Source organism: Vespa crabro, chromosome 2, assembly GCF_910589235.1.
Source record: "Vespa crabro chromosome 2, iyVesCrab1.2, whole genome shotgun sequence".
NCBI classification, from domain to species: Eukaryota; Metazoa; Arthropoda; class Insecta; order Hymenoptera; family Vespidae; genus Vespa; species Vespa crabro.
In genome coordinates this window covers 8,726,804-8,745,406 of record NC_060956.1, presented here as the reverse complement: position 1 = coordinate 8,745,406, position 18,603 = coordinate 8,726,804, and the positions used below count along the sequence as shown (strand labels likewise).

The 18,603-nt window shown below is 37.1% G+C and overlaps 1 protein-coding gene across 8 annotated transcripts in view; it reads right to left on the bottom strand.

Moving 5' to 3' along the window:
• Nucleotides 1-18,603, bottom strand: part of LOC124433218 (RNA-binding protein Musashi homolog Rbp6) — a 586,211-nt gene that overhangs the window by 98,723 nt on the left and 468,885 nt on the right. For all 8 annotated transcript variants that reach the window (XM_046982961.1, XM_046982962.1, XM_046982960.1 and 5 more), the window contains one exon: nucleotides 8,479-8,527. In XM_046982961.1, the coding sequence (XP_046838917.1) occupies nucleotides 8,479-8,527 (49 nt within the window). The remainder of the gene's footprint in view (nucleotides 1-8,478; nucleotides 8,528-18,603) is intronic.

Here is an 18,603-nt window from a genome sequence, read left to right as displayed (position 1 = left end):
ACCATTTCGGAGAATATTTTGCCAAGGATGTGTCTAGCCTAATGTAAGAGAGAAGATATTATATCTATATATCTGCATACATATATGAACACACGAACTTAAGCTTTTGCTTCACGATTCTCGTGTCTTTTCGTTTCAGCTCCGCGTTCGGTCGTGGTGGTTGGGATCTGAGAGATCCGAATTCACAGAGAACTCATGCATTCGAAAGGACCGCACCTCGAGGGTTCAGGCGACGAGATGCGACGCGGAAGAAGAAAAAGAGGGATATCGTCGACGTCGACGGACGATGATGGTAGCAGGACTACCACGAAGACGACGACGACGGCTCGAGAGGACCACTTACGTTTGAATTTCAAATTCTCCCCTCTGGCTTTGCTAGAATTTCTGCAGATAGAGGAAGAAAGAGAGAAAGAGAGAGAGAGAGAGAGAGAGAGAGAGAGAGAGAGAGAGAGGGAGAGAAAGATAGAGGAGGAGAAAGAGAACGAGGAGGAGGATGAAGAGGAGGAAAGTTAAGACGAAGGAGGACATCTAGCCAAGAGATTAAGCTCGTCGAAGCAAGAGACGAACGGGTCAAGTTGGCTTGGATGAAATCAGCGTTCTGAAGATCAACGCACGGAGGAAGAGAAAGAGAGTGAGACAGAGAGGGGAGAGAGTAAAAAAGAGAAGAAGAGAAGAGAGTTAGGACGAGAGATAAAGAAGGGAAAAACTCACAACCTTCCATAAGTCTATACACACACTCATATACCTTAATTTACATATATACATGTGTATATGTAGCTCTAGGTTCGATTCACTCTCGTCCTTCTTTTCATTCTTATTATCCATGCCTTCTCTACCAAGAGGGAAGTCGAGAAAACTTTTTTCTCATCTCAACGGATCTCTTTTGCGACGGTTCCTAGTCTTCCACTCTTCTCACGCTTTTTCTCTTCTTTGAAAGAGCACCGATAAAGGCGGAAATTTCGTGATGCTGTCTAGACCCTAAGGTGAAAATCGACAAAATTGCAACCGAGACGTTTCGATTCAATCACGCGAGAAACTTGCGTCATCGCTACGAAGTAGAAATCTTGAGAAATGGATAGGAAAGAGAGAAAGAGAAAGAGAGAGAGCAAGAGAGAGAGAGAGAGAGAGAGAGAGAGAGAGATCAGAGATGACGGATAGATAGAGCAAGTATAAAAATGCATTTACCTCTACGAAATCATGGATTATCTCATGAAACGAAGTAGATTCGTTCGCGAATACGTGTGTACATAAGTACGTGACGAAAAATCATAGCCTCGTTCGTTTTCAGGAAAAATATCCTGCGGGCATTCTGCACGTTACCCGATCTACTACGTGTACTAGCACGTATATACGTTCATAGATAGAAATAAAAGAAAACGACAGAACGAAACCGGATTATATTTGTGCTGGAGCGTACGATCAAGCGAAATGATCAAAGCAATGTGGAAGTAGGTATAAAGGAAAAGAGAAGAGACGTGGAGAGATTGTCCAGCGTATACGATGTGGATTACAAGGATGTCTTTCTGAGGTATTAGAGGATTTGGAAGAGTACAAACTCGGAATGTCGCCAATATCGTCCTCTTGTCGTTAGACTATTTGTTCTTGGATAAAAAGGTTTTGGGAGAGGATAGTCTCGAAGATTTGCGATAGGTGTTTCGAAGATTTTTCCATCTAATACGTAACATAGAAATGTTCGTATATACACTATGTACATTTGAACGTTTCCAAGCCATCCTGGGCAACAAGTGTGTTACGTAGAAAATGATAAGATGCGATATAGAAAATTGTATAAGCTAACCAATAAGAATCTCTACTATAGCGAGATAATAAATTTTCATAAAAATTAATAAACGTGTTTCATTTCCTATTATTCTTTTTATACCGTTGAACGATAATTGAGATCGTTCTCGTAAACGAGAATCTTTCGCGTATTACGATTAGATTTGTATATAAAATGATTCCCCTACTACTAGCTTTAAAATCAAGATCTACTTCTCCTTAAAAAGTATTCGCGAATTTCTCTGCTCGATTTTGCGATAAAGACGAAAATTCGTGCAAAAGCGTATTTCATCGAGAAAGAAGGAGGATCTTTGAAATGATTCCAAATAGTTGCTCAACTACAATTCAATCGCGCGAAACGCACATTGCAACTGAGAAACAGTAAGTCTTCTAAGAATAGAATCTGGAAAGGGTCGAGAGAAAAAGATTGAGCAGAGAAGAAAGAAAGAAACAGGGATAGAGAATAGAAAGAAATGTAAAAAAACCACAGAAGAAGAGAGAGAGAGAGAGAGAGAGAGAGAGAGAGAGAGAGAGAGAGAAAGAAAGAGAAAGAGAGAGGAAAAAGGAAAAGAGAAGGAGATATGGAGAAAGTGGGAAAAAATAAAGAAAAAGTGTATCGAGACAGACGTTTGCGTTTCAATATTTCAAGATCCGTCGTTCTTCTTCCACCGCAAGTTCTCCCTCTTGCATATAGTGCACAGTGGTTGCTCGTAATGCAGCTGACAATTGGAGCGTATCGATGCTCCATCTTGAAATTCCCATAATGGAATGGAAAGAACGTCTCTCCTTATATTTTTGGTTAAGGTTCGTTTCTCCATCGGGAGGGAAAAACCTAAGGTATTACTTTATGCACGCTAGAAGTCGCGCGTAAAGTCCTTCGTCGTTCGAGCGATAAGGATCTCGTATTTTCGTTCGCAAATCCAGATTTATGGAAGTCTTTCGAATATCGGAATCTACGATATCGGTGCCTGATCGAATCTAATGCGGCTAACCTCCATAAAAATAATTTTATCGCTTATCTTTCATGTATGAGCACAAAAATAATTCGTTTTTGATAAAAATCCTGATATCTTCTCGGGTGATTTCAATCGAACACTGTGCTATTTTGTAATTTGTTGTTCTGAATTTTGACCGATCATCGAAAATACCCAAATTTCTAAATCGATCGCAATCAGCGAGAACGTTAAAGCCAATTTCACGGTAGCTAATCGCAATAAAAGAAAAAAAAATAAATCGAATAATGTTGAATTAATCGATTTCGGTGATTCTAATATTAGGAGAAAGCTGAAGAATTCGTGAAAGATTTTCCGGCGTATATCTAGCTCCGTGATCCTTTACGTAACATCTTTGACCCAGAAGCATCCATCGTTGAAAAGTTTTGGAGCCGTGCATCGACAAGTTTCTCGAATAAGTTCCGGAAAGTTGCAAAGACGCGCAAATTCAACCTTTCTATCGTTTGCTGCTTTTCCCAAACCTCTTACGTCTTGCAAGAGAGCAGGTAGGTAGGCACTATTTGCGTTGCCCGGCTCCGAAAAGACGATATCACCTCGAGAATTTTTGCGCTCGACTGAAGCTCGTTGGAGAGGAAAGAAATTTCTCGCCATAGAATCTCTCGTAAAGAGCCACAATATTTTTACGAGAGATCCCTTTTGCGTTTATCTCTTAAATACTACGACAAACCTAAGGCTAGGAAATAAAGAAAGATATTTTTGGCATGTCAAAGTGCCTTTCGAAAAGATCATTTTTTCTACCGTAAGAATGAAACGATTTTCGAAGATATAAAAAGAACTGTCCTGCGCAAGAACGTCATTTGTATAATAATAACAAAACATATAAGTTGGCTCTGAAATTACTTTGCGAACTGTTCCTCGAACAGAAATATTAAGATGTAAAACATTGTCAGAGATATAGGAAAAATCGAGAGAAATCGAGAGAGAGAGAGAGAGAGAGAGAGAGAGAGAGAGAGAGAAAGAGAGAGAAAGAGAGAGAAAGAGAGATGTCAATGTGGAATTACATCGAATTCAATCTTGACTTTCTGGGCCGCTGATCATACTGGTAGAAAGGTTGATTCGAAGTTGCAACCGGCGAACAAACTTCTATTGCACAGAAGGTAGGATATGTTAAGCCTGACGGTAGGATGCGTAGATGGGTGGATAAGGTAGTGAGTAAGGGTTGAGTATAGAAAGGGATGAACCTAAGGCAGGAAAGCTGCCGTTACAGCCGCCAATGCCGCTGGAAGCGGCACTGAAACTATTTCGAACCAGTTTTGGTGAAGTTTGCCTCGTCCGATAACTATTCCGGGCGGAGAGCAATGGGCATGGGAGCGTGCCGCATACGTGCCGAAGTTGGAGGGTACGGTTTACCGCGCGTCATGGAAGTTGGCTCGACCCTGAAACACGGAGTTTCGATCTGCCTCCGCGAAAGACGTTAGAGTGGAAGGCTCTCCTCTCTCTTTCTCTCTCTCTCTCTCTTTCTCTCACTAGATTTCTCCGGCCGCTTTACACACTCGACCGGCCTGGATTACGTGAAACTGGCATAACACATTCACCAACGACGTCGCCTTGCCGTCTGGAATAGGAAGGAAGTTTCCGTGCTGGAGACTTGTCCCGAAATTCTCTTCCTTCGATGATCTCGGATTCCGGACAACATACGTCGTCGACTTCGGTGAAGTTCAGCAAGCTGATTCAAACTGACGCGAGAAGAATTCGTCGGAATTTAGGAAAACAGTGCGGAGATAACGTTCTAAGTTTCTATCAAGGAAGGAAATATGTTCCATTGATTTTCTATCCTTTATTTCTTTTTTAATCTTGTCAATGAAAGGAAAATATGGATAATCCAGCACCAAAGCGATCGCTGGAGGAGAAAGCAATGCAATAAACGATCGCAATTGGAGGTTGCTTCAACCAGCACACGTTTAGTCGGGGATGCTTCTTCCATAGACGAGAAAGCAGCTCTTTTGATCGGTCACCGCTCTGGATGCTCGAAATGCCGTCATCTACGAGCACGTAAGAACACATACGATTCCTTCTCTGACTATGCTCCTTCCTTTATGACCATTTATGACTACATGAACGCACGGATGTATTTACGATCTTTCATGTCTATGTACATACATACGTAAGGCTTGTGAAAATAGGTGCGCACGAGATCGAGCATGTATGTTCACCCGTAAGATCGTTCGCTCGTGAGCGCGGATATATGAGAGAGAAGCGAATTCACGAAGCGTTTCTAGGTACTCTCCTTGCAACGGGTCCCTACTTCGGCTAGTAAGAGAGCGTAGCTCACGAAGGGAAAATCCTTTGGCCAGCGAAGCTTGGATAATCGCACTTCGACGTATAGCTATGGTACCTCTTCTATGTGAGATAGAGAAAGAGGATAAGAGATAGAGAGTATAAAAGATAGATAGAGAGAGAGAGAGAGAGAGAGAGAAAGAGAGAGAGAAAGAGAGAGAGAAGGAGAGAAAGGAAGGAAAGAGAAGAGGTGGAAAGGGTGAAGATTCGCTTTGCTGCAATTGCAGCTTGCCTATCCACGTGGAAATCATAGCTCGCTACGAAAACCATCAAGACTCGAAATTGTCCAGAAACGCTTCGCGGAATGTCCTTGATAGAACTCCTCGAGGGCTTCTATCGTGATTCGCTACAGAAGGCGACTCTTCAGGGATTTGGACGTAAAGAGAGTTCCTGAAAGATAGATGGAGATCTCTTTGTAATTCGATGTCTCTTCCTTTCTTCTCCTCTCTTTCATCATCTTACATATGTAGCCAAATGTGTATCGGGTCCATTCGCAAATCGAAACCATCCACTAGTTCGAAGAAATTAAAGTTTCAATAGTTGTTGAATATTGATGCCACTGATCTAGTTAGATATTCGTGAAAAGCATTAACTCGATTTTTATTCGTAGATGAGAGAGCGTGCCGCTTTACGATTCGAAAGATCATAGAAAATCGTTTATTTTTCAATAAAATCGATTTTGCGATCTAAAAATGTTGAAATCCATGTCGATAAACCGAATGCTTTCATATCATAGAAAATTACTTTTATCTCGTCTCGATATTACCTAATCCTATTATAATGCGATCGTGAGTGAGAACGAGAACGCAAAATTTACTAGGAGTGGCAAAGTTTAATCGATACGTCAACGTTCTTGTTTCCTTACGCAGATTTCACGCGCGATTAGATCGAGCTTATCGTCATCGAAACGAGACAATGCAAACTCTGTGGCAAATGCGCCGTTTATTCGGTGATCTGTTCACATTGGCAAGCAAATTTCTCGATGGAAGGGAGAACGGGCGTAGCTCGTGAATAATTTAAATTTAGATTGCAAAGTTCATGGGGCGCACGTTCCAGATTTATCCTCGATATCCGGGCGATGGTATAGAAACAGCAGACCGAGGTGGAAGCGTGACCACGATTCGATGACAATATGAATGTAATAACTAGCTGGCATGATAAAGCACGTCTGTTCGATTCTCGGTTTACTTCGTTTTAAATTCCTCGCTACATGCAACCGGTAAGACTCCGAAACTACTATCCTCTCAGGGGTCAGGGGTAACTACCATAGTGTGGAATCTAAAAGTGTGTGTATGTGTGAGAAAGAGTAGCTCAAGTTTAAGGTATGAGGTTCACCGTCTTACACTAGATAGAACTCGGATGTCATCGCGAGAGAGATTACGTGCCAGTTTGAAAGAAGCTTCTACCTCTCTTCTCTCCTATCTCTTTCCTTTTCGTGCCCACACCCTCGAGCTGGTTCAGCGAGCAGCACTATAGCCTTAGTGCTATAACCCTTCTCTCTTCCACCTTCGCTTTAACTCTCTCTCTCTCTTTCCCTCATTCTCTCTCTCTCACTCTCTCTCTCTCTCTTTCTCTTTTTCTCTCTCTCTCTCTTTTGGTCGCCCTACCTCAGTCTCGTCGCACTTCACGTATTATCCTCCTTGTCGTTTTCCATTCGTTACGATGTGCGGCATACCGCACAACCTCCACCCTTATTCCGCCTCTTTCTTATTCGTTCCATCCTACTCCGTTTATAGATCACGATTTTCCCTTAACCCCGCTCTATCATATTCGACCTCTTCCTCCTTTTCCAGGCAAGTCGAATTCCCATCACATTGAAAGGAGCCAGCTTTCATATCCCATTTGCCCCTATTTTTCATAAGCGATATTAGAATCTATCACCGAGAGCCGCCAGGCATTTGTCGACGACGAGAATCGATGAAGAAGGGTGAGAAAATGAGAAAGAGAGCAAGTGGGATGGTGCAGAGGATACCGATAAAAAAGATAAAGAGAGTCCCGATTATCGAGAGGGTCGGCTGCCTTGATCGCCAACGATTATCGACTCTATTGAAGTTCCGATGTGAATGAATCCAGAACAGAGTCAGTCAACTTCTCCTTCGCCTTGGTTCCTTTACTCCCGTCCTATTGGAAAGATGCAAGCGAATACTGGAAATTAAGTTGGCCTATTTTCCACTCTCGTTGTCGGATATTTCATTCATCACAGTCTCTCGATCCTTCAAATTCTCGATCAATTTTCAGTCAGTTATACGACACTTTTATACTGAGAGCGAAGACTTAATAATGTTCCTTTCTCTTGTCTTTCACATTATCAGCCAATATGGGCGTTCCCTTTACGATCACACTTTTCTTGGATATGCTATTCGATTCTAAAAAATGCACAGTTTATTCCATTTTATATAAAAGAGACAAAGAGAGATAGATAGAGAGATAGATAGATAGATAGATAGATAGATAGATAGATAGATAGATAGATAGATAGATAGATAGATAGATAGATAGATAGATAGATAGATAGATAGATAGATAGATAGATAGACAGAAAGAGAGAGAGAGAGAGAGAGAGAGAGAGAGAGAGAGAAAGACAGGGAGAGAGACAGGGCGAGAGAAAGATAGATAGATAGATAGATAGACAGAGAGTGAGAGAGAGAGAGAGAGAAAGAAAGAGAGAGAGAGAGAGAGAGAGAGAGAGACTTCAAACCAACGCTTTTTTTCAAACCAACATGCTCGCTACGCGGAAAGCATGATTGGCCCGATCCCAAAGACGTTTTTAAAATTTACGACTCCCAAGGGGCGAAGTCATCAGCTGATAACGTGGGCAGTAAATTTTCGTATCACGCGTAGAACCTTTTTATATTCAATCCATGAAGCACGCCACACTGAAATTGAATTTTCTTTTTCTCCGATTAGCCTTGATGCAGCTTTTACTTCTTTCAGCTTCGCGACGAATTTTACCCAATCAAATGTGCAAGATGGTACCCAATATATTATCAATTTTCGAATCATTTGCACCCATATCATGACAAACGCGACGATCGAATACCCCGTCGAATTAATGTTATTTGTCTTTGGCTACACCGATGGCGCACTGACATTCACGAATTACCGTAATTAGTAATTACAGTTTCAACCCCGGCCGTTAATTACCCGGTTTGATGTTTGCTAGCGAAATGCTGGCATTGTTGATTCGCTAAACAGGTTGAGCAGACTCTCTATGCATTTTCGCCATATTTTCTCAAGTCGTAACATTCTATATAATATATATCTACGCATAACGTATACTATGTACATATAGGTATATATGTATTTTCCATTGGTGTTTTGAACGTCACTAGAGTGCTCCATTTTCGTTCTGTATTCACACGTCATGTCGATTTTGATTGTTACAAAAAGGAACAAAATTTTCACTCACCTCTATGCCTGTTGGTTTGCTTGTCGAACATCAGCATTGCGTCTTCGATCTGAAATTCAAACGAAATTGTTTTGATAAGTATGACTCTCATTTTGAAATATTCACTTTAACAATAATATTTATCTATTACGTTGTACAGCGATAGTGTTTTTTATTGAATAGAAGGATGATCAAATCAAAATTGATTTCTTTCTTTTTTTTCTATTCGCTGGATTGACATGAAAACTATAACTTAAAATCAACGATGAAATTGCACGAAGTACGAGGGATTCGATGAAGGGTGATAGAGAAACAAGATACTTTGGTCTAGACTGCGAATCGTAAATTAAGAGGATTGATATTGGTTGGGATCGTCTGTTTGGATATGTCATTAGGAAACCAACTCTTTCCCCACATTAGGGATCTGAGCGATCCTCTTTGGAAGCCGCAAAAATTGTAAACATCACCACTGATGTGGAACACGTACAATATAAATAGGAATACTTGCGTGAAAATGTTTGCAAAAACCCTAAGCGTTATTTTAACACTTTACAGAACGTATATGAAATTTTAATAATTGCGTAGTGTATGTAAACGTAGACACAGTTTTTAATATTCTATAAGAAAATGTAACGACGTGTTGAACAAAGTCTGAAATATTTATTCGTCATCTCTTACGATACTGTCCTAGATTCAAGCTGGTACCTTAAACTTTTTCTTCCTTTCTTTCATTTCTCTTTGTCAGCGTTCCTAGAGCGGTTAAATAAACATGACACGCATCGATGCGCACACACGTATGCCTTTATCACCGAAGCCACCAGTTTTATACGTGGAGTATAACGATTTATCTTTTACGTTATTTTTCTATTCCATCTTTTTACTAGAGAAAAAGAGAGAAAATATTTTAACTGTTACAGTCGATCTTACTTGTCTTGATTTTAATAATAATAAAAAGAAAAAAAATTTGGTCGAATATCCCTCAAATTTTTTTATGACAAAACTCTTGTAAAAGAATATTATTGCAGAATTCGTGAAGAAAATTAGACCGTCGAATAGTTTAAGCTCGAACTCGAATCCGGATTTTACACTTTTTAGACGACTTACAATGGCAAATTTTACTGATATCTTAGTGAGAAGTGAAAAAATTATTTTTTTTTATTGCATTTCATTTAAAATAAAATATATAATATATAAAATAAATATATAAGAATTGACATTTTCGTTTTGCTTTTACAGCCATTTACGAAAATTCCTTTCTTATTCTTCTACCGAAATGTTTAGTTGACAATATAGAAAATTGGGCACAGCTTCATAAAACATTTGTAACACAAATATACCAATACCACGAACTTAATCAATAGAAACGAACCAAAGTTAAAGAAACGGTCACTTAAACCTCGTGATATTTATTTGGACTTTCAAGTCGATTTTATAAAATATCTCGGTAATGTAGATTGTTTGTGCAATTTGTACGGTTTGATTGTGCAATTCTGTATTTATTGTTTTCTACTTTATAAAGTAATAGTATACTACAAAATGCTATGGAGTTAGTAAATGGAACTTCTCAAACAACTTGCACTTCATTATACAGAAATGAATAGTCCAGAAAACTTGTAGAACGTCTTAGAAATTGTCCTTCAAGCAGTTTTACAAACAAGTGTAATTATCTGTGTAAATACGTAAAAAATGTTTTTGGTGGCCTGTCAAAGGAAATTACGCAAAGTTTTCGACATTTTACTTTCTAGTCGAAAACCAAGTAGAACGCGTGTGCTAGAAATTACAGTCATTTCTGTAATAGAAATCGTTTGTAGTTAGATGGAAGAATTAAATTTTCTACGAGGAAAAGATATAATGATCTTTGACTTTAATGTGTGGAGGTAAAATTAACAAAACTTTAATACACTGTTAGTATAAATGAGGGCAAGATACATCTATAATAACATTAAAATAACCTATACTAACATTGATCTATAACTGAGGCTAGAAAGGACTTATCTCGAAAATATCTTTATCACTGAAGCATACGTAGAAGTACCTTTACAAATTTTGCTGGGCCATACGATTCTGAAGATACTTCGACTTCAAGATATGTACTCTGGTCGCTAATAAATATAAATAATTTTAATTTGAGTTAAATGAGGCTATGTCGGAACACCAGGAATAAGTAAGTATAAATAAAGATTAAAAAATTCCATTATTTGTGATTCAAGTGTATTTACTTCATTCTTCGTACCATTGCAAGTTATATCAGATGATTCAAATAATAAAGAAAAAATTGTATTGTGGCAGAATTATCAAACTGCATCGCTAAGATTTTATAGGCTGCTATTCATATATATAGCATATATTATATATATATAGGCTATATATATATAAAAGATATACATGAAAGAACAAATGTATAGTACAAGAAGTACAAACAATTGTAAAAATTAAGAATATCAATGTATCAATAAGTCACACATTGCTATTTACAATGATTGATGAGAAAATATTTAATGCGGTATCAGAAATTTTCGCAACAAAATTGATCTGCAAAGATTTTAATAATATCGATTTGGACAAGGAACAAAATATCGAGGACGAATCAAAATTAAGATTTGGAATATCGCCGTGAATAAGATTTTTTGAATACTTACAGTATCTATCTTATAATTTGATTATCTGTCAGTGGCAAGTTAGAACGGAAGAGAATAAGAAAAACGTACTGGAAAATAAGAAAAAATAGAAGAATTTTTCAAAATTAAAATGAATTTGTTTATAGATAAACTGAAGCTAGGATTTAGTACAAGTAATGATGGAAATGCCGCTTGCCGATTTTTCAACAATTTTAATACAGCAAAAATTACAAGAATGGATAAAGAAATAATAAAATGTTCTCACGTAATCTTCATGACAATTTCGAATATGTAATAAAAATAAAACTTTTTAAAAACATATTGCTTAAAAACTGTAGAAAATGTATTCTTTTCTATTCTATTCTATTCTATTCTATTATATTATATTATATTATATTATATTATATTATATTATATTATATATTATATATTATATTAATCCATTCTGTGAACATTATAAAACATGCAATACTTCCTTACTAAATACTAAATTGGGAGAAGAAACACAAGAAAATTGTAACAAAAATAACAACAAATTCATAGAGCATTACTATAAAATTATCTAGAACAAAAATAATGAAAGATATTTTCATTATAGATTCATATATATAAGCAACATGAGAAAAATATATCCCAAAAAGTCAAAAATGATGTCATTTAGTTTTTAAAAGAAAAAGAAAAGAAGAAGAAAGAATTATAATTAATTAATTAATTAATTAATATTGTATCATAAACATTAATATAATATAAATATTATATTAAAATAAATATTAACAATATAATATTTATATTATATTTTAATATAATATAAAAGGAACCACTAAATATAAAATATAATGTATTTTGCATTTTTATACTTAAATATATATAATTATCATCATTTTTATAATTAATTAAAATTATTTTTATACTGAATATTTAACGTTAAAAAAGAAAATTATTAACATTTTAGAGTCATCCGTTATGCAATTTATTGAAATTTATTCTGATAATTTACCATAGATTTAAAATTATTACTTTCAACTAGGATTTTAATAAAATTTGCCACTGTGCGGCTATTCTAATTATTAAATTATCCAAGTCCTTCGATTTTTTCTACAAATGCCAACTTATATGAAATGGAGATGTTCGCTATCAAATTATAGGTCCAGTTTTTACAGATTTCCGTCTCGAAATGAATCTCAGTTGAACGTAACGGTCTTATACTCGAGAGCTTAAAATTTATCTCTTTTGTACGAGAATGTATCAAAATAGTTCATGTCGCATTTAGCGACGGAAAAAGAAATATAAAAAATGAATTGCTTCCTTCATTTAAGAGGACGTTTCATAATCTTATGACATTAATAGTAAAAAGAATAAAAAGACAAAGGACGGAAATCCGATGAATTGGTCTTGAAAACGGTGCACACCACACAGGCGTCACGTCGTAGAAATATCTTTCTTGGATATCATTCAAGACGAAACGAATGAGGAAGAGGATGCGAGGACCCTCAGGTGAGGTTGATCTCGAGGAATGATTTTTGCAGGAAGACGAACGCCTGTCTCGAAATCTCTGGGAGGATCGCTCCTGTCCTTACGGGAACTACATATGTGTCGTAAAACACAGCTGGTCCGAGATTTAGAAAGCGTGCTGCCGAGAAAGGCAATGCTTTCTTGAATCTCGTGAAGAAAAGAGTAGTAGGTGGAGAGGAGGAAAAGAGGAAGGTTACGGCTACGGTTGGATAGGGGATGTGTTGTCAGATGCTGAAGCGTGGCCTGGACTTGAAGAGAACGAGTGAGAGTATGTGAGGGAGATGGAAAGGCATTGAAAGAGAGAGAGAGAGAAAGAGAGAAAGAGAGAGAGAGAGAGAGAGAGAGAAGGCGGAGAGAGAGAGAAAGAAAGAGATAGAGATAGAGAAAGAGAGAGAGAGAGAGAGAGAGAGAGAGAGAGAGAGAGAAAGAGAAGATAGAGAGAAAGACGCCGCAGCTAGTAGGATTTATGGGACAGAAGAAACAATAGGGATTACCTCTACCCTCTTTCCTTCTTCTACAGTCGACCCTTCCGCGTTACGTCCACTAGAATTCGTCCTTGTTCTTTCTTCTTCTTTTCTTGAGAAAGCATAGCATGCGCGAAAACGATAAAAGTATCAGTCCTAGGTGGATGAGAAAACGGATCGGAGTTATTGCCAAGATCAAATCGCGTTAGAAAGAAAGGATAGAAAAATGCTCAAGGACGCCGAACGGCGATTTCATACACGGTAATCTTTGAAATTTTTCATGTCATTTTGATATCTATTTTGTTTCGTATCATACGTTTTGATATGTTGCTATTTTTATCGCGATCTCGTTTGATTAGTTATTTCCTTTAATATGATTAAAAGTCGATCGAAATAATTTGTTTAGTTACAGAACATAATGTAAAAGTGTAGTTTTGCAGAGAATGAGTTATATTGCTTTTCCTGAAGAAAAAGAGAAGAAAAGAGATCTGCAAGTTATTTAATTGTTTAATAAGCTTGATAAATATTGATCGTCTTGTATTACGATTAATACTTAATATAATAATTTAACGTAGCCAAATGGAAAACAAAATGACACGTCTTTAATTTATAATTCGATTTTGATTGATGAGAATAATATGAAAATATATATATATATATATATATATATATATATATATATATATATATATATATGAGCCATGTATTGTATATAGGAAAGAAATGTACGAGTTTACTTATATTAGTTACGCGTTTCTAAAGAGAAGCTTTTAATACAATTTCGTTTAAAATGTTTCTTATTTACAGTGAGGAATGCCTGTCTCTGTCTTTCCTAGAAGTGAATAATTACGAATGATATGATTTTGAAAATAAGAGAAGTTATCATATGCAGCTATGCTTCATTTATATGAATAACTTGATCAGCAACTTGTCTTAAGAGTTACAACTAACAGCTAAGGGCAGATTGGCGCCAGAGATATTCCTTTCTATGTCGGCAATCTGTCTCTCTTCCAAGTTTGAAGCTTGGCTTCCTCTCTCTTTCTTATTCTCTCGAAAGAGGCTTGTTTGAATATCGTTAACCATTTCTTGTTAGAAATAGAGAAAGAAAGAGAGAGAGAGAGAAAGAGAGAGAGAGAGAAAGAGAGAGAGAGAGAGAGAGAGAAAGAAAAAATCGGCTAATGCAATGCTATTTAAAGTACACTTAAGAGAAACGCAGTAGAAATAGAGTATCTTGGTTAGTTTCCACAAGATTTCGTTCACATACAACAAAGAAGAAGAACGATACGAGGAAAGGAACATCTAGAAACGACTATAGCGCGTTTCCCAATTGTTACGATCGTCGTCTCGCGTCGTCAAAGTTCTTGATTTTTGTCGCTTTCATCTTTCTTCCTTTCTCTCCCTTCTCTTCTTCTCTTTCTATTTCTCCTTTTTTAGTGTGTCCCTTTGAATAGTTCAGTTTTTTGAGTATCCCAGAAAAGAAAAAGGTAAAGAGATTCGGTCTTCTAGTCAACATTTGTTCTGTTCTTTGTTTTAGAAGAAGAAGAAAGTAGAAAAGTAAAAAAAAGAAGAGAAAAGGAAAGGAGTAAAGTATAACACAGCGTAATAGGGAATGAGAGGTATATACAAAGAGGAAAGGAAAAAAGAGATAAGACTTCTAATGAAAACGGAAGAGGGAACTCTTTGCTAGGCTAAGACTAGACCAACACTGGAAAACGGATGCGTTTTTTCCCTTCTTATCATACTTTTTTCCCCTTCAGCTCTTCCTCACAAAAATGTATGCCCTTTCATTATTTCTTTGCGTTATTCTTTTGTCGCATTAACACCTACGCATAATGTATGTATGGCATTTAAATTAAAATCATATATCCACACATAGAGGACGTGTTCTTTTATATTGAAAATTTAATTTCTTTTCTAACTTATATGAAAAAAAAAAACACGAACTAATATCCACAAATGGAAAAACAAAATCAAGTTCAAAATAGTGATAATCTTTACTATTGATCAAATATTCCGCTGACGAATAAAAATAGAAGGATGATTTAAGCGGGAAAGAAAAAGTAATTCATTTTAAATATATCTTTTCTTTCCATAGTAACTTTAACTTTTAAACTCCGTTGCATTTTTTTGATTTATATAATTTCCTAGAAAAGAGAGCCTAAAGAGATTCTCCTTTCTTTTCTTCGTATACTTTGATGTTCCTCAAATCGGAATGGAATTTTTCTCCAGTATTAGCTCGTCGAATCGATATTAATCTTTCTTTCAGACCATTTCTCACGATTTTCTTTTCCTCTTCGCTCGCTATATCGTGCTTTTTATATTTCCGTTAAAGGACCATTATTGAAATGATTCTACTTGAGAAGCCGCTAGGCACGTCCCCAGCTTCATCTTCCTATTTCATATCTATCGGATACTCTGTAAAAAACAAATCAGTATAAACACGAATACCTAAATATTCATTGACCGTAGTAATTCCTTTGTATTTGTTATAAATTCCATCCGGTTTACTTTATATTCATCGAGTAATTAAAATGGAAACGAGTATACCAAAAGACGATAATTTGGGATCATTCGTTTGAATCCGATTCAGTCTCATAAAATGTAAAACGCTCAATAAGCAATGTCATATTAGTGGGCTGGAAAAAAAAAGGAAAAAGGGATCACATATAATTTAGTAGAATTTTCTTTTCCCCCAATAGCGGAAAAGTTACACAAGGTGGTGAAGGGAATCTTCTATCCCAAAGGAGTAATCGTGCTCTCGCGAGTGAAGAAGGGCGTACCTTATTACAAGTTCGATTCTAGTTGCGTTACTGCTCTCAGTGGACCGAGTTGTAGATTGCTGTCTTACCGATCGCGCGCCTTTTATATTACTACGAGGCGTACTTCCCTTTCCTCAACTCTCTGGCATTTTCAGCCCCTAGCGAGGCTTTCATGGTCGCACGCTTGTGGCTTTCCTTATTCGATAGGCCGATGTTAAAGGATTCGCGAAACTAGGTCAAGAGAACTGCTATGGAAACAGATTTTTATAATGTCGCTTTCACGAATCGAGAAGAAGAGAAAGAGAGAAAGAGACCTATACGATATTTTAATGAATCAAAAGCCGAAGCTTTTTTTCAAAACTTGATACAGTATCCGGTAAAAAATGTAGATATTGTTCTTCTTAAAATGATGCTTTTTAATTATTAACATACACGGTTACTCAATCGTACTTGAATATTTTCCATGACATTTAGTTGCCCAAAATTTCTTAAAATGAGAAAGAGGATTGCGATAAAATGACGCAATAGCGCTAAATATAGAGATTTCGTATAGATGCGATTTCGTTAATGCGAATAATAGTTTGACAGAAATGAAATGATGCCAACGGTATACGAACGAATCTATTTAATATCACTCTCATTATACCTACTTGGTAAAGAAATTGAAAAAACACGTTTAACAACTCGTCTGACGATACAAATCCATTGAATTTTTAGACGCGAACATTATTCGTGTAATGATGATGTTACATTTAACGTGAACGTTCATGGTTTTCATTAACGCGAAATATGTAAAAATATCGGTAGACTTCACGTTTAAATCGTTCAACCTACATTCCTAACAACCGCGTTGGCCAAGAATCACCGTCGTTGGAAGATATGGTCATGAGGTAACTTAATGCGATAATCGATTCCCACGAGAAGCTCGTAATTGCATTTAGAGATGCGAACGAAGCATCCTGAAATAAACACTCCTCGCTGGCGGTTGAGAGCATTCTCGGCGACGATTCCTAAAAGGATTCAACCAGACCCTACCACCGTTGTTGACTTTTTTCTCCACCAACGTCGGCTCGTAAAACGACGTGAATTTAAACGAAACGATACCGATTTACAGCCCACCCACACCAATCGTTCGTTCCTCTTTCTCTCACGAGTACCGGTACCAGCATTAACAGGGTGGTAATTCTGGAATTTTCGAAGTACGCGGGCGTATCGCTTCTCTCTTTCACCTCTTCCAAACCACCCTCTTCCTCGTCTCCTTTCACCTTTCTCTTCCTCCCTTCCTCTCTTTCTCTCCCTCTCTCTCTCTCTCTCTCTCTCAGTTCTCTCTCGTTTCTTTTTCTACTCCATCCGGAATAAAACGAGGCAGAGGCGAGCTGCCAGACAGGGACTTCGATGAGTCTCGTCGTTCTTTTACACTATCTCTCGCTTGGTACGCGTTCTCGTAGCAAACTGCAACGCGAACGCCGGCGGCCCTTGTACCCAGTGGATTTAGTATGCGCCGGGGTGTATTAAATCTCTACCGTTCCGGAGATTCCAAGCCTCGCTTTAGTTTCGTTTCCGATGCCTCTCTTCGTTCCTCTTTCTCCCCGTGCTTCCACGTTCGCTCTTTCTACCCTCTCTCAACGCGCTATTGCAAGAGAGCAGGTCGCTTTCGAGCTCGCACTCGAGCTCTCCTTCCAGGCCCTACTTCCAAACCTTGCATCCACGTCCGCTCTGCTAGCTGTTTAACGAATTCCTCTCGCGATTCTATTCATCCCTCTACTGCTAGAATGCCTAGCGCGTTTCACACTCGCGCCTTGCTTGCGAAAGCAAGTGAGCAAACAAGCAACACGTTTATTCGACTACCACAATTGGAAAAACTTTTCTAAAGTTCTACCTTCTTTGTTATTATTACTTCGGGTGTAAAGACTTCGTTGCGCTTTTATTCGACAATACCGATTGTTTGAACGGGATAGCCTTATTTCTTGGGTATTCATTAAAATACCAATTGATTACCGTCGACGATCTGAAAGATGTCTTGATAAAGAAACTTGCCCGATAAGAAATCCAGCGCTGATCCAAGAAGCGAAGAAAATATTTCATCGTCATGAAAATTAGCACTAACAATTGCTACGATTTCATTCGTGTGAAGAATTCAATTTCATTCAAAGAAAATAATGTATGGCAATATCATACAATATCCATAGACAAATAATGTTCAAACAAATGGTTTTTAACGAGACAATTCTTTCCAGAAACAGAAGGATTCGTCCTTAACGATACAGAATGGTGTAATAGCAATAAATGTTGGTGAATGCAATTTTGAAAACAAGGTTGTAAGATTTACGAAAGTTGTAAGATTTACAAAGACGCATTGAACAATAATATCCATTTGATTTCTGGTAGCGTTACTAAATTCAGATCAAGGTAGATTTAATTTTTTTTAAAAGAATCTCTTACTTTCTATTGCTCATTATTATAACTGATATCAAAATGTTTTTAAACACTACAAACTTATGCCTTTTAAGTTATTAGATTTCAAATTTTAAATGTACAAAGTAATGTACAAAGACTGACCAAGCATTATGTACAAATACCGATTTCGCGGTATCTATCGCGTAAAACTAATGTTGAGGCATTAAAACGTAAGTCATATTAACTTTGAAATATGATATTTTGATAGTGTTTTATGTGAAAGACCTAAGTTTGTAGTATTTCGAAAATGTTTTAATGTCAGCTACGATAAAGTACAATAAAAAGTAGAGAATTCTATTTAAAAAAAATTAAGTTTACCTTGACCTAATCTTGTTA